Source organism: Thalassophryne amazonica, chromosome 10 (assembly GCF_902500255.1).
Source record: "Thalassophryne amazonica chromosome 10, fThaAma1.1, whole genome shotgun sequence".
Classification (NCBI taxonomy): domain Eukaryota; kingdom Metazoa; phylum Chordata; class Actinopteri; order Batrachoidiformes; family Batrachoididae; genus Thalassophryne; species Thalassophryne amazonica.
The window spans coordinates 96,060,921-96,075,685 of record NC_047112.1 but is presented as its reverse complement, the minus strand read 5'-3'; the positions used below and the strand labels follow the sequence as shown (position 1 = coordinate 96,075,685).

Genomic DNA, 14,765 nt, shown 5'->3' with positions numbered 1-14,765 from the left:
CTGTAATGTGGACTCTGTAACAGGAGGCTGTAATGTAGACTCTGTAACAGGAGGCTGTAGTTTGGACTCCCTAACAGGAAGCTGTAGTTTGGACTCTGTAACAGGAAGCTGTAGTCTGGACTCTATAACAGGAGGCTGTAATGTGGACTCTGTAACAGGAGGCTGTCGTTTGGACTCTGTAACAGGAAGCTGTAGTTTGGACTCTGTAACAGGAAGCTGTAGTTTGGACTCTGTAACAGGAGGCTGTAATGTAGACTCTGTAACAGGAGGCTGTAGTTTGGACTCCCTAACAGGAAGCTGTAGTTTGGACTCTGTAACAGGAAGCTGTAGTCTGGACTCTATAACAGGAGGCTGTAATGTGGACTCTGTAACAGGAGGCTGTCGTTTGGACTCTGTAACAGGAAGCTGTAGTTTGGACTCTGTAACAGGAGGCTGTCGTTTGGACTCTGTAACAGGAAGCTGTAGTTTGGACTCTGTAACAGGAAGCTGTAGTTTGGACTCTGTAACAGGAGGCTGTAGTTTGGACTCTGTAACAGGAAGCTTCAACTTTACTCCATGTCTCCAAAAAGTTCACATGCCTCTGTCACAATTTCCCCACATACACACACATTCTACCATCTTAATTGTTTTAATATATCACAATGTATGCATTTAAATGGTCACGCACCTCTTTTAGGTCCTATTTTGTTTGTGCGCTGTAGTTATAATTGAGGCTCTTGGAGCTTTGTATTTCTGTTTGGAACACTTGGAGGCTGCCCATTGACCTTTGGGCAGCGATTGGATATCTTTGGCACTTGGTCTCTTCAGAAGATCCTTGGTGCAATCTAAAAAAGGAACTTTTGTCTCAATGGGAAAAAGTGATGTAACAATTAGAGATTTTTATAAAGTTATTTCAACTTTATTTCAATTTTGAACTGAACTAATGCCACAAGGCGCATCTAGTTAAGTTGAAATAACTTTAAAAATTCTATGCAAATTGTTACATCACTTTTTCTTGTTTGAGACAGCGGTTTATTTTTTAGAGTGTGCTTTGATGACTTTGTGTCAAATGAACTGTTCAGGACACTAAGATGTAGAGTATCACTTGCGTTGTGACGGGATGTCAGCTCTGAGATTTTGGTGAAGTGGCACGTTTCTCTGGGCATGATGCAGCACACATGTGCCTCCGTGTTCCGGATCCCAGCAGCTGGAGAAGACCAAGGGGACAGCCACTGTCCACCTGACTGGAGCAGGATAGATGGTTACTTTTGAAATGTGGGGCTGAACCAGTTGTTGCCCCGAGTGGTTGCTATTCAGGACCCAAGGCGGTTCTGCAGTGTATTGGATGTGGTGATGCATAGCAATAGCGCATAATCCCAAATCTGTCAGGTTTAGTTAAATGCTGGGCATAAGGTCTCCCAGGAGGATCTTCATGTTTCTTTCTTTATGAAAGCTTTAAATGACTATGTAGATCTGGCAAACAACACAGCCATTTCTACCAACTCTACTTGTAATTTGATATAAATACTCATTGTAAGTGTCTGGAATTAATCATTTGTGGTGTAATTCAGCATAGTCCTTGCGGTCGTGATTGTGTTGATATTTTTCTTTCCTAAAGCAACACATACCTGAACACATTTATCTCAGCAATACGGTGCACATCCAGAACCTGCAACATGAGAGAACTGATGGCTTTGAGTTTTTTAAATTTCAAGCAGAAAGAGGAGATGTCGACTCTCAGGTAAGAGTGGAGTACCGCCTACTTTCTGTGATGTACATAATGTGGTTGTGGTCCTGTTGGGATGATGGTCATTTCTCCTTTAGAAATGGTTGGGAACGATGTTGTTCTGGGGACACAGGGGGATCTCAAAGGATGCAGAAAGCGCCGTGAAGTGGTACAAGAGAAGTGCAATGCAGATGAAGGATCCCTCAGCCATGTACAACTACACCATTGTACTAATGAAGGTTGTGTTAGATTATAAACACTAAACCTTATTTATGGCTGAAGTGAAGATCGGAAAGCATGCGTGTTTGTGTGCCTGTCTGTGTTTTGACAGGTATTGATTAACTGATTGATGATGATTCCCTCAGGGCCAGGGAGTGAAAAAAAACCTCACTCTTGGTTTGGAGGTGCTACAGAAAGCTGCAGCAATGGTACGTTGTGTAATCAATCCGTGTGTTTACATTATAACGTTCCTTCACTGCGAAGGCAGTTAGGGCTTCGCGGACGCCTTGAATGCTTTAGGCTGGTACTAGGGGATTACACTGAAGGATGACAAAACAGCAGTGAAATACTTTGAGCAAGCAGTACAAAGTGGGAGTGCTGATGGCATGTTTAACCTGGGAGTTTATCAGCTCAGCGGGAAAAATCCTGACAGCTCTCCGAGGAATGAGGTTGAAATCCCACATCAGATCCGAATTCATAGCGAGTGGAAGAAGCGCTGTCGCTGATAGAATAATACTGTATGTCCAATGTTGTTCTGCAGACGGCTGCATTTCAGCACTTCCTGAACGCGTCGAGGTTTCATCATGTTGGCGCTTCGGTGGAGGCGGTGTGGTACCTTTCGACAGGAAGCTTGGAGGGGGTGTCTCAGGATACGGAGAGGGCCGTGATGTAAGAGGCTTTCATTAGCTTGGTGAAAAAAGCTTTGTTATTTCAGGCTGTTGCTCTGTAGCCTCCAGCTCAGTGGCATCTAATTTCAATGACAGTGGCTAATTCAAGGTCAGAACCCAGTATTTGCATATCTAAAAATAAATGCAACAGCCGCTGTTTTATTATGTAGAATGGAGCGGATCTGTTTAGCAAATGAAACTGAAGCATCCAGTGAATTTAAAAGTGGTCCTGTTTTTTTTAGAATGACCTCAACAATGAAAAATTATGTTGTTTTTTTTTTTTAGATGATGTGAAAATATTTCAGGTTTATGTAGAGGATGTTGTGGTCACCGCTCCCCTCTTTATAGTCTGTGTAGAATGCTTAAACGAGTCTGTGAGCGGAATGGACACCTGGGATTTATGATCACGGAGGCTCTGGAAGCCTACCTCCAGGGCTCCTGGTGAGTGCATTAAATTCACTGACTTTGCAGCAGTCCTCCTTTATTTATTAATCATATGTGTTGATGTTTAGACTTTGTTGTTCACATAGTCCGCATGTCTTTATCACCATGTTATAAATGTCACAGGCATGAAGCTTTTGTGAAGTATGTCCTGGCAGCAGAAACTGGTCTGGGGTTGGCCCAAAGCAATGCTGCTCACCTGTGTCAGGTACAGGTACACACACTTAAATATAAAGAACAAACAAACAAACCATGCACACATGCACCTTCAACAATCACATGTAAGTAGCACAACTAACACAAGAGATGTGACTCGAAGTGTTTAAGATAAACATTAAATACAGAGGGAGAACATTTATGGATTTGGCACTTTCATTCAGAGAAATTTTAAATCACATTTGCACACCAATGCAAGGAGCAACTTGAAGTCAGGGTCTTTGTACAAAGACGTGTTTACACACAGTAACTGAGCTTTTATCCTGTGATCCCTCTGTTAATAGACAGCTCAATTGATCCACCGAGCTGCGGCTGCTCAATTAAAATAAAGAAAAAGAAAGGAATTTTCAAAAAAATCACCAAAAAATGATTGAATGGAGTTATTATTATTCTTAGTTTGGGCGTGCCTGATGATTTGCATGATTTTGCTTTAGAAATCACTGGTTGTCTGGATCAGAAATTTCAGTTAAATATATCATATAGCAGACAAACACACAAACAGTGATATTTGAGAAGTGAAATGAAGTTTGTAGGATTTACAGAAAGTGTGCAATAATTCTTTAAACAAAATTAGGCAGGTGCATAAATTTGGACACTGCAACAGAAAAAAAAATACATCATTTAGTAGATCCTCCTTTTGCAGAAATACCAGCCTTTAAACGCTTCCTATAGATTCCAATGAGAGTCTGGATTCTGGTTGAAGGTATTTTGGACCATTCTTCTTTATAAAACATCTCAGGTTTTCCGAGCATGGACAGCCTGCTTAAAATCACACCACAGATTTTCAACAATATTCAGGGGACTGAGATGGCCATTCCAGAACGTTGTACTTGTTCCTCTGCACAACAACTTTAACAATATTCCCAGTACCTGCACTGGCCACAGTGGCCTGCACTGGTCTGCTATATGATATTTTTAACTGAAATTTCTGATCCAGACAACCAATGATTTATAAAAGAAAATCATTAAAATGATCAGAGGTGCCCAACCTTTTGCATATATATATATACGTATATATATATATATATATATATATATATAGAGAGAGAGAGAGAGAGAGAGAGAGAGAGAGAGAGAGAGAGAGAGAGAGAGAGAGAGAGAGAGAGAGAGAGAGAGAGAGGCAACTAAGTATTTGATTCACTGTCAGTTTTGCAGGCTTTCCCACCTACAAAGAATTGAGAGGTCTGTAATTTTTATTGTAGGTACACTTCAACTGTGAGAGACAGTATCTAAAAAAAAAAAAAAAAAAAAAAAATAGAAAATCACATTGTATGATTTTTTTAAAATAATTAATTTGCATTTTATTGCATGAAATAAGTATTTGATCACCTACCAACCAGCAACAATTCTGGCTCTCACAGACCTGTTAATTTTTCTTTAAGAAGCCCTCTTATCCTGCACTCTTTACCTGTATTAATTGCACCTGTTTGAATTCATTGCCTGTATAAAAGACACCTTTTCACACACTCAATCAATCACACTCCAACCTATCCACCATGGCCAAGAACAAAGAGCTGTCTAAGGACACCAGGGACAAAATTGTAGACCTGCACAAGGCTGGGATGGACTACAGGACAACAGGCAAGCAGCTCGGTGAGAAGACAACAACTGTTGGCACAATTATTAGAGAATGGAAGAAACACAAGATGTCTGTCAATCTTTCTCGGTCTTGGGCTCCATGCAAGATGTCGCCTCATGGGGTAAGGATGATTCTGAGAAAGCCCAAAACTACATGGGAGGACCTCATGTACAAAGACTTGCGTTGACTTTCTACTAAAAGTTGGCATACACCAAAATACTGAATCAGGTGTAAGCACAAATATATTCATATCACAAAGTGTGCATAGACATGAATCTACACACATTTGGTTTGTACATCCCACTGAACATGGAACTTAGCACATGTGCACATGCACCAAACTCCTCCCGTGCACACGCTGAAGTAAAAATATATTAGGTGTACGGCAGTTGACAGTGTGTGACATTAATATTGCACATGCTATTATTGACAAATACCGAACACAGTCGGGGGCTTGTTAAGAGGCTCCATAGTTCCACCATCAAGAAAAAGAAAACACATTAATAATAATAATAATAATAATAACAATAACAACAAAACATTTGAATTCGGACATGCCTAAATGTGCCCGCATTGGTTTTTGTTCTGAACAATTACACAGATAAACTATTTAACCACCAAGCAGCCCCTCCATCATGCACCATGCTAGCCTCCAGTCTGATGCGCATTTGTCCACCACATATGATTTGAACACTGATGGAATGAAATTGTTTCCTATTAACAAAAACAAATTCATCATGTGATGGCACCTTTATAGCAATACGTATGTGTGCAGTTAATAGCACCGATTACATTTAGGAAACCGGTACCTGGATGACATTCGGATGATTGTGTTCCACACAGCTGGTGGCTCGGCTCAAGGTTGACTAGCACATGCCTGACCAATCAGCCAGCTTCCGCTGGAATGCCCCTTTTGCCAGGACGCCCAGCGTGCTCTGGGCAGGCTGCAGTTCTGTGCACAACTCCAGTGATAGTGGTCTTGATAATCGAAATCGGTTTATGAGGCAGTTATCGTCATTTGCAAGGAAATCCTCGCGTTCCCTGAATACACGCTCGTGTTGGATTGCACCATTTTAATGTCCTCTGACAACAATAATGCAGCCACTATTAGTGCCATTTTACGCATCACTTTGCGTGCGCTTTTATATCCATCCATATAATTGCAAACACATGGGTGTGTTAAGTGTTCATCAGTGTATCTCTGGTGATGTGCACATCACTCTGATGACTTCTTGTTTTCACACTATTAACGGTTCCCAGCATCAGCTCCATGTGTCTGAGGTGGCACAATAGCTACAGAAACGTGTGCACACCAGCCAGTATTTTTGCATAATGCACCGCACATTTCCACGGTCATTTCATTGATTGATTGATTTAATTGGAGACAGATGTACGCCAGGTTTTTGTGTGTACACAGAGTTTGTACATGAACCCACTGGAGAAGCTCTGTATGGAAGAGTGGCCCAAAATCCCTGGTGCTTGGTCAAGAACTACAGGAAATGTCTGACCTCTGTAATTGCAAACAAATGTTTCTGTACCAAATATTAAGGTCTGGTTAGTTTTCTATTGTGTCAAATACAGGGTGGGCCAATAAAATGTTACTACTTTTTGATCATACACAAGTTTTTGAAATGAGAGCTTATTTGAAAATTTTATTTACAGACTTGTAACAGAAGCATCAAATTAACATTTGATACCAAAGGTTTCCCACTTCTCACCTCTCTTGTTTTCCCCACAGTTCAGTAATTGATGACATGTTCAATCCACACTCCTCTTCTTTGGATTACAAAAGTGGTAACATTTTATTGACCCACCCTGTACTTATTTCATGCAATAAAATGCAAATTAATTATTTAAAAATCATACATTGTGATTTTCTGAATTTTTTTTTAGATTCTGTCTCTTAGTTAAAGTGTACCTACGGTAAAAATTACAGACCTCTCCATTCTTTGTTGGTAGGGAAATTTGCTAAATTGATAGTGGATTAAATACTCATTTGCCTATCTATCTATCTATCTATCTATCTATCTATCTATCTATCTATCTATCTATCTATCTATCTATCTATCTATCTATCTATCTATCTATCTATCTATCTATCTATCTATCTATCTATCTATCTATCTATCTACTGTATATATATATATATACGAGGTCTGTTAGAAAGTATTCAACCTTTTTATTTTTTGCAAAAACCTGATGGATTTGAATCACGTGTGCTCGCATGAGCAAACCTTGAACCTTCGTGCGCATGTGTGAATTTTTTCACGCCTGTCGATTGCGTCATTTGCCGGCAAGCAGCCTTTGTGTGAGGACATGTGTCATGCTCTTGTCGGATTTTCATTGCAATGAAAATGGCGGAACGACTGGAGCAGTGCTACTGCATCAAATTTTGCCAGAAACTGGGCGACAGCCAGGTGGAAACTCGGCTACGCCTCCTCCAATATAACTTTTCTTCATCCAATATTTCTCTATGTTGGACTCCTTACCATCCATTATTTGTATTATATATATATATATATATATATATATATATATATATATATATATATATATATATATATATATATATATATATATATATATATATATATATATATATATATATATATATATATATATATATATATATAGTTTTCATTTGGATCTGTAGTAAGTAGAAGTAGAAGCTGCCACTTGTGCAGCCAAACCTGGTGATTTCAGTCATTAGCTCATCTACCTGCCTGAAGAGTTGAACTAACTCGAATCAGCTTTTTCAATGTGGTGAATGGAACAACTATGTAGTAGGCCTTTAACTCACTGAAACCGGGGTTCCTCGTCCCTGCAGTGCTGTGTCTCTCCTCGCCTGTCTGTGGTTTTATGTGGAACTTCATTCACTCTCTTTCGTTCAGCTGTTTTTCATTCTGTCAGTCATGCACCTGTTCCCAGTTTCAGTAGTCATGCCCGCACTTTATCACTTCCCACTCTTCATTCAGGCTTTGCTGGTTGTTTGTTGGTGTTTCGTGCGCATGCACACCATCGCTGAGTGTGAAGCCCAGTTTCTTGTGTGTCTGTCAATCTGCCGGCCTGAAGTTCCCCTGCTGTCTCGACCCCAGGGCTGCTTCACATGCCCATCCTCAGGGCCGTCCATCTTGTATGTCTGCTGCTTGGCTCCTCGGGTCTGTTCACCTCCTCTGGTTCATATCTGGCTGTTTGCCTGCCTCCATGTCTGTCTGTGTTCAGAGCTTGAGTCATCCATCTGTGAATCCTCCCCTGATCGGTATCTGTACACGGTAGAAGCCCAAATCACAAAGTTTGCATAATATGGAAAATGGCAAAAAACAAAAAGAAAACACACAAACAAAACCTGCAGTGATTATTACACCAACTTTGACTTCTATTTCATTGTAGACAGTATGAACCCACCACATTTCAAGTTTTGTGCAGCCAGCTTCATTTCATTTGTTGAAATACAACCATTCCTGCATTTCAGACCTAAATATAAGGATTAAATCATCACTTTTACAGCCAGTTTTGTTGGGATGGATACATGAACATTTCCAAGTCTTGGCGTTTCCATTAATCATTAAGAAATACAAACAGTATGGCACTGTATGGTAAATTTGTGTCAAGTAGACAGTTCTCAAAAATTGAGCGACCATGCCGGGTGGAGGCTAGTGAGGGAAGCCACCAAGACATGCAGACAAGTCTCAAGGAGTTATAGGCTTCTGTGGTTGTAGTTCGAGAAATTGCATAGTGCAACTTTTGTCTGTTGCATCGTCAGTGACACAGCTTCATAATGAAGTGGTATAGAAGAGAATTTTCTTAAAAAGAACATGCAAAACTTCACCTGCAGCTTACCAGAAGGTACCTGGGAAACCTGAACCTAGGCTTCATCTGTTTTTCTGTTTTACAATCCTTCTCAATGCCACCATGATCTGTGTGGTGATGCAACAGGCAAACATTGCACTATTCAGTTTCCCCACTCAGAACCACAGAAGCCTATAATTCTATTCTAAATGTTCATGTATTCATTCCCTAACTTGTCAAAAGAAAACTGGTTGTAAAAGTGATGATTTAATCCTTATATTTAGAATAAATTGCCCTGTCCTCATTGTTTTTGGAAAGTGTTACAGGCCTTAAATGCAGGAATGGATGTATATTAACAAATGAAATGAAGTTAACCACACAAAACACGAAGTACAATACTTGGGTTAATTTGGCCTGTAATGAAACAGAAGTTAAAATATATCACTTTTTTTTTTCTTCATTTGCATGTTGTCCCAACTTTTTTTTGACTTGGGATTGCAAATAAGTCACCTTCACATACAAAAGCCTGTGTGTGTCCTATAAAAGGGTATAAAACATTCCTGTTGGGTGACACCTTTACTGAATAGGACACACACATTCGTTCAGGAAGTCAGATCGAGAGCTGTAGATCCATGACAGCGACCAACATCACCCTTACTCTGGAAAATGTGACAGCCAGGAAGCCAAAGTCAGCACATCTGAGAGACCTACTGAATCCCCAGATCTGGACGTACTCTTGTGCCATTTTAATAAAAGATGTTGCCAAATCATGCTGCTGACCCCAAATACAAGTGGACAGGAGTCTCGCCCGAGCCTTGTGGTAAATGAGCAAAGGCTATTGGGTCAAGAGTTGGCTCGGTTGAAGAAACTAGTCCAGAAATGTTGGGGAAATGACACAAAAATAAATGACATGAGAGAGTGGAGGAAAATCAGTATTGTTCATGCAGAAAACTATGTGGAAAGAGAGTATGGCCGGGGAGATGGGAAGAGACTGTAACGTGCCGCAGAGGTGGAGCACATAGGTAAAGGATGAATGATGCCGCGAAATGAATATCCAAAGAGATGAGGCAGTCATTGTTAATAGGAGGAGGGACAGGGTGATCAGTATCAGTCTAGGGATTGATGAGGCCGTGGCTATAATCATTTATGCACACGTTCCACAAGTACACTTTTCCTTTTCAGACAGGGATCGTGAATCTTGATGACTTCTAAGGAAGAACCAGACTTGTGATGATCCAAAATTACCCTCATGAAGCTTTGACCTAATTAGTTAGATTTTTATTTCCTGCTCCTAAACTCAAAGAAACACAGGTTCCACATATAAGCCCTTATATTTAGTGAGGGGTTCCCAGCTGATTTTGAATTATGCCAGTTAATCATTGAAAAGGTTTTACAAACAGATTTTTTTTTTTTCCCCAGAGAATAAGTTACACAAGAGAATGTGTGACATTTATTTTTAATACATGGTGCGACTGCTTCATGCAACAAGCAAAATGAATTTAATTGGCTGCATTATTATTTATTGATAATGCAAACACTGCATTAGCGATCAGAGGCTAACGAGCTAATTAATGTTACTGTACCAGGTGCAAAATGTTAGTACACTGCTTCCTTTGACCACTAACTAAACAGACCACCATATAAGAGGTAAATTCGCAATTAAATTAAATGTTAGAGAACTCTGCATATTATTTATGTACTGTGCATCCGGAAAGTATTCACAGTGCTTCACTTTTTCAACATTTTGTTATGTTACGCTCTTATTCCAAAATGGAGTAATTTTTTATTTATTTATTTTTTTTGCTCAATACTTTGTTGATGCACCTTTGGCAGCAATTACAGCCTCAAGTCTCCTTGAATATCATGCCACAGCCTTGGAGCACCTACAGTTGTGCTCAAAAGTTTAAATAGCCTGGCAGAATTTTTGCTTTTTTGGCCATTTTTCAGAGAATATGAATGACAACATAAATACTTTTTTCACTCATGGTTAGTGGTTGGGTGAAGCCATTTATTGTCAAACAACTGTGTTTCCTCTTTTTAAATCAAAATGACAAGAGAACTACCCAAATGAACCTGATCAAAAGTTTACATACCCTTGTTCTTAATACTGTGTATTTCCCCTTTAACAGCAACGACAGCTTGGAGTCTTTTGTGGTAGTTGTGGACGAGGCTCTCTGAAGGTGAAGCTGCCACTGAATATGTTTCAGACATCAATTACAAAGAAATACAAACAGTATGGCACTCTATGGTAAATCTGCATGGAGTAGACAGTTCTCAAAAACTGAGTGACTGTGCAAGAAGTAGAAGAGTGAGGAAAGCCACCAAGACACACAGACAACCCAGAAGAAGTTATAGGCTTACGTGGCTGTGATTGGAGAAATTATGCACAGTGCGAGCTTTGCATTTTGTATCACCAGTTATCCATCTTCATGATGAAGTGGCATAGAGGAGGATTTTCTTAAAAAGAAGACCTGAAAGTTTAGCTACAAATTGCCAGAAGGTACATGTGAGATGCAAGTCTGGATTTGATCTGTTTTGGTGAAAGAAAATCCTTCTCTGCTCTACTCCACTATGAAGCTAAGAGTAGTGATGCAAAATGTAAAGCTTGCACTGTGCACAATTTCTCCAATCACAACCACAGAAGCCCATAACTTCTCCTGGGTTGTCTGTGTGTCTTGGTGGCTTTCCTCACTCTTCTCCTTCTTGTACAGTCACTCAGTTTTTGAGAACTGTCTTCTCCATGCAGATTTACCATAAAGTGCCATATTGTTTGTATTTCTTCATAATTGATGTAAATAATGTCCGAAACATATTCAGTGGCAGCTTTACCATCAGAGAGCCTCGTCCAAAACTAACACAAAAGACTCTAAGCTGTCGTTGATGTTAAAGGGGTAATACACAGTATTAAGAACAGGGGTATGTAAACTTTTGATCATGTTCATTTGGGTAGTTCTCTTGTCATTTTGATTTAAAAAGAGGAAACAGTTGTTTGACAATAAATGGCTTCACCCAACCACTAACCATGAGTGAAAAAAAAAGTTTTTGTGTTGTCATTTATATTCTCTTAAAAATGGCCAAAAAAGCAAAAATTCTGCCAGGGTATGTAAACTTTTGAGCACAACTATATATTTGGGCAGTTTTGCCCATTCCTCTTTGCAGCACCTCTCAACCTCCATCAGGTTGGATGGGGAGCATCGGTGCACAGCCACCCACTCACACGCATACACACAATTTCAACATCTTTGTGTGCTTCGTTTTATTATTTTACACAAGTTAAACACATTTGAAATATACTTATGTGTTTTTAAGGAACTGTCTGTGCATTTACACATTTTACAATGTTTGTAAACATTTTAAACATATTTTTTAAAGAACGTTCTATTCTTTCACACATTTTACACACTTTTCAAACATTTTAAACATGTTTTTTTTTTAACTTTCTATTCTTCTATTTTTTACCTTTTGTCATATTTTAAACAACATTTTTTAACATTTAAACATCTCTGTGTGTTTTGAAACATCTTTACCATAACTAACACATTTTAAACTTAAATAATATTAATTAAACTTTTATACATATTTAATCTCTCATCTAGTCTCACCTCTTGTTTAGTGCGAGCAATGAGTCTGGGTCTTTGACGCGCGCAGGCGGATGATGCAGGGATGCACTGTGGAGAGGAGCAAACAAAGATCATCCTCTACTTTCTTCTTTTTTGGTTGCCCCAGTCTCTGTCTTCTCACTGGTAGATTTGCACGCTAAAAATTTATTCACTTTGCTCCTGGCATGATAGCCAACAATGTTTTCTTTTTCCTCTTTTCCCCTTCTTCTTTTGTTGGTTAACAGTGTTTACAGTTATTTTTTTTACAGTTTGAAAACCCCTGACCTTGGAGACTATATAGGACTTCATGTTCTCCTGTAGCCTTGATTTGGTGGCCACCGCTTTTTGTAATTGCATTAAAACCTCAACGTTTTTTTCGACAATCACTAAAACAGAACTTGTCATTTTAATGTAGTAGTTGTCATTTTACATCATGATCTATGATGTTATCAAGTTTAAATAAAGTACAGACAGAAAACATGAAAATTATGTGGCTGACAGATAGATGGATTGTTCCAGTTGGTTTTTAATAGTGTACCAGAAGGAAATGAACCCGTAGCAGTCTGAAAGGAAGCTAAAACAAATTAATTAGCTGTCCAAGCTGTATATAAAAACAATCATATATTCTGTATAGTACTCAAATATGGGAAATGATGGTCTTAGAGTGGTGGGCAAACATTCTTCAGTCTGAGTTTCACTGAGGTCCCTTGGGCAAGGTCTTTAATCCCAACGTTGATCCCAGTGAGCACCTTGACATCAGTGTGTTACACTATGTGTGAAAGGCAAAATGTGTGGCATCATCAGAAAGTACTCTAAGCACTAATAAATTGTTACACAGCTTGGATACCAGAGGGCGGATACCAGTGTTTGAGGAAGGAGGAAGACGTTGCATCAGAATTTTGGCTCTCTGTTGGAACTGTTTACACAGAGACTGCTACCTGCTGCTTTGGACTTTGAACTAACAGTCTTTTTCAAGACTTTTTTACTTTTTTTACTTTTTTACTTTTTTTTTTTTTACTTTTTCACCGTGCTCCAACGCCTAAAGAAGACCTCTAACGGTCGAAACATCGCGACGGAGCACTTTTATCAGCTAACTTTCATCAGCGTTGGCAAGCTAACTAGCTTGCTAACGCTTTCGTTTTTATTTTATTTTTTACCACTGTTGTCGTGCGTTACCTGTGCTGCTCCACAGCCTGTCTAGTGGATTTTTATTTTATTTTAGCACCGTTGTCGTGCGTTACCTGTGCTGCTCCACAGCCTGTCCAGTGGATTTTTATTTTATTTTAGCACCGTTGTCGTGCGTTACCTGTGCTGCTCCACAGCCTGTCCAGTGGATTTTTATTTTATTTTAGCACCGTTGTCGTGCGTTACCTGTGCTGCTCCACAGCCTGTCCAGTGGATTTTTATTTTATTTTAGCACCGTTGTCGTGCGTTACCTGTGCTGCTCCACAGCCTGTCTAGTGGATTTTTATTTTATTTTAGCACCGTTGTCGTGCGTTACCTGTGCTGCTCCACAGCCTGTCCAGTGGATTTTTATTTTATTTTTTAGCACCGTTGTCGTGCGTTACCTGTGCTGCTCCACAGCCTGTCCAGTGGATTTTTATTTTATTTTTTAGCACCGTTGTCGTGCATTACCTGTGCTGCTCCACAGCCTGTCCAGTGGATTTTTATTTTATTTTTTAGCACCGTTGTCGTGCGTTACCTGTGCTGCTCCACAGCCTGTCCAGTGGATTTTTATTTTATTTTTTAGCACCGTTGTCGTGCGTTACCTGTGCTGCTCCACAGCCTGTCTAGTGGATTTTTATTTTATTTTTTAGCACTGTTGTCGTGCGTTACCTGTGCTGCTCCACAGCCTGTCTAGTGGATTTTTATTTTATTTTTGCACCGTTGTCGTGCGTTCGCTGTTGCCGTGCGTTACTTGTGCTGCTTCATGGCCTGTCTGGTGCCTTAACTAAAGCACTCCTTCTGCTGAATCACCTCTAAATTATTTATACATTATTCACTTTGCGTGTTTTTAGGAATCCGCTAGGTTGCGTAGCTACTAGCTCTTAGCCGATTTAGCATGGCGGCTTCTCCTGTCTCCCCCGCACTTTTCTGCTCTGGTTGTGAAATGTTTAGTTGTTCCTCGGCCTCCTTTAGCAGTAACGGTACTTGTAATAAGTGCAGCTTATTCGTAGCTTTGGAGGCCAGGCTGGGCGAATTGGAGACTCGGCTCCGCAGCGTGGAAAATTCTACAGCTAGCCAGGCCCCTGTAGTCGGTGCGGACCAAGGTGGCTTAGCCGCCGTTAGTTCCCCCCTGGCAGATCCCGGGCAGTCGGGAAAGCAGGCTGACTGGGTGACTGTGAGGAGGAAGCGTAGCCCTAAACAGAAGCCCCGTGTACACCGTCAACCCGTTCACATCTCTAACCGTTTTTCCCCACTCGACGATACACTCGCCGAGGATCAAACTCTGGTTATTGGCGACTCTGTTTTGAGAAATGTGAAGTTAGCGACACCAGCAACCATTGTCAATTGTCTTCCGGGGGCCAGAGCAGGCGACATTGAAGGAA

General features: G+C 40.2%; 1 protein-coding gene across 1 annotated transcript in view; it reads left to right on the top strand.

Annotated features, from left to right (window-relative positions):
- Positions 1-14,765, top strand: part of LOC117519237 (protein sel-1 homolog 3) — a 66,676-nt gene that overhangs the window by 41,966 nt on the left and 9,945 nt on the right. The window contains 7 exon segments of the mRNA XM_034180556.1: positions 1,598-1,720; positions 1,804-1,944; positions 2,071-2,133; positions 2,197-2,373; positions 2,466-2,593; positions 2,950-3,033; positions 3,160-3,241. Of these exon segments, the coding sequence (XP_034036447.1) occupies positions 1,598-1,720; positions 1,804-1,944; positions 2,071-2,133; positions 2,197-2,373; positions 2,466-2,593; positions 2,950-3,033; positions 3,160-3,241 (798 nt within the window).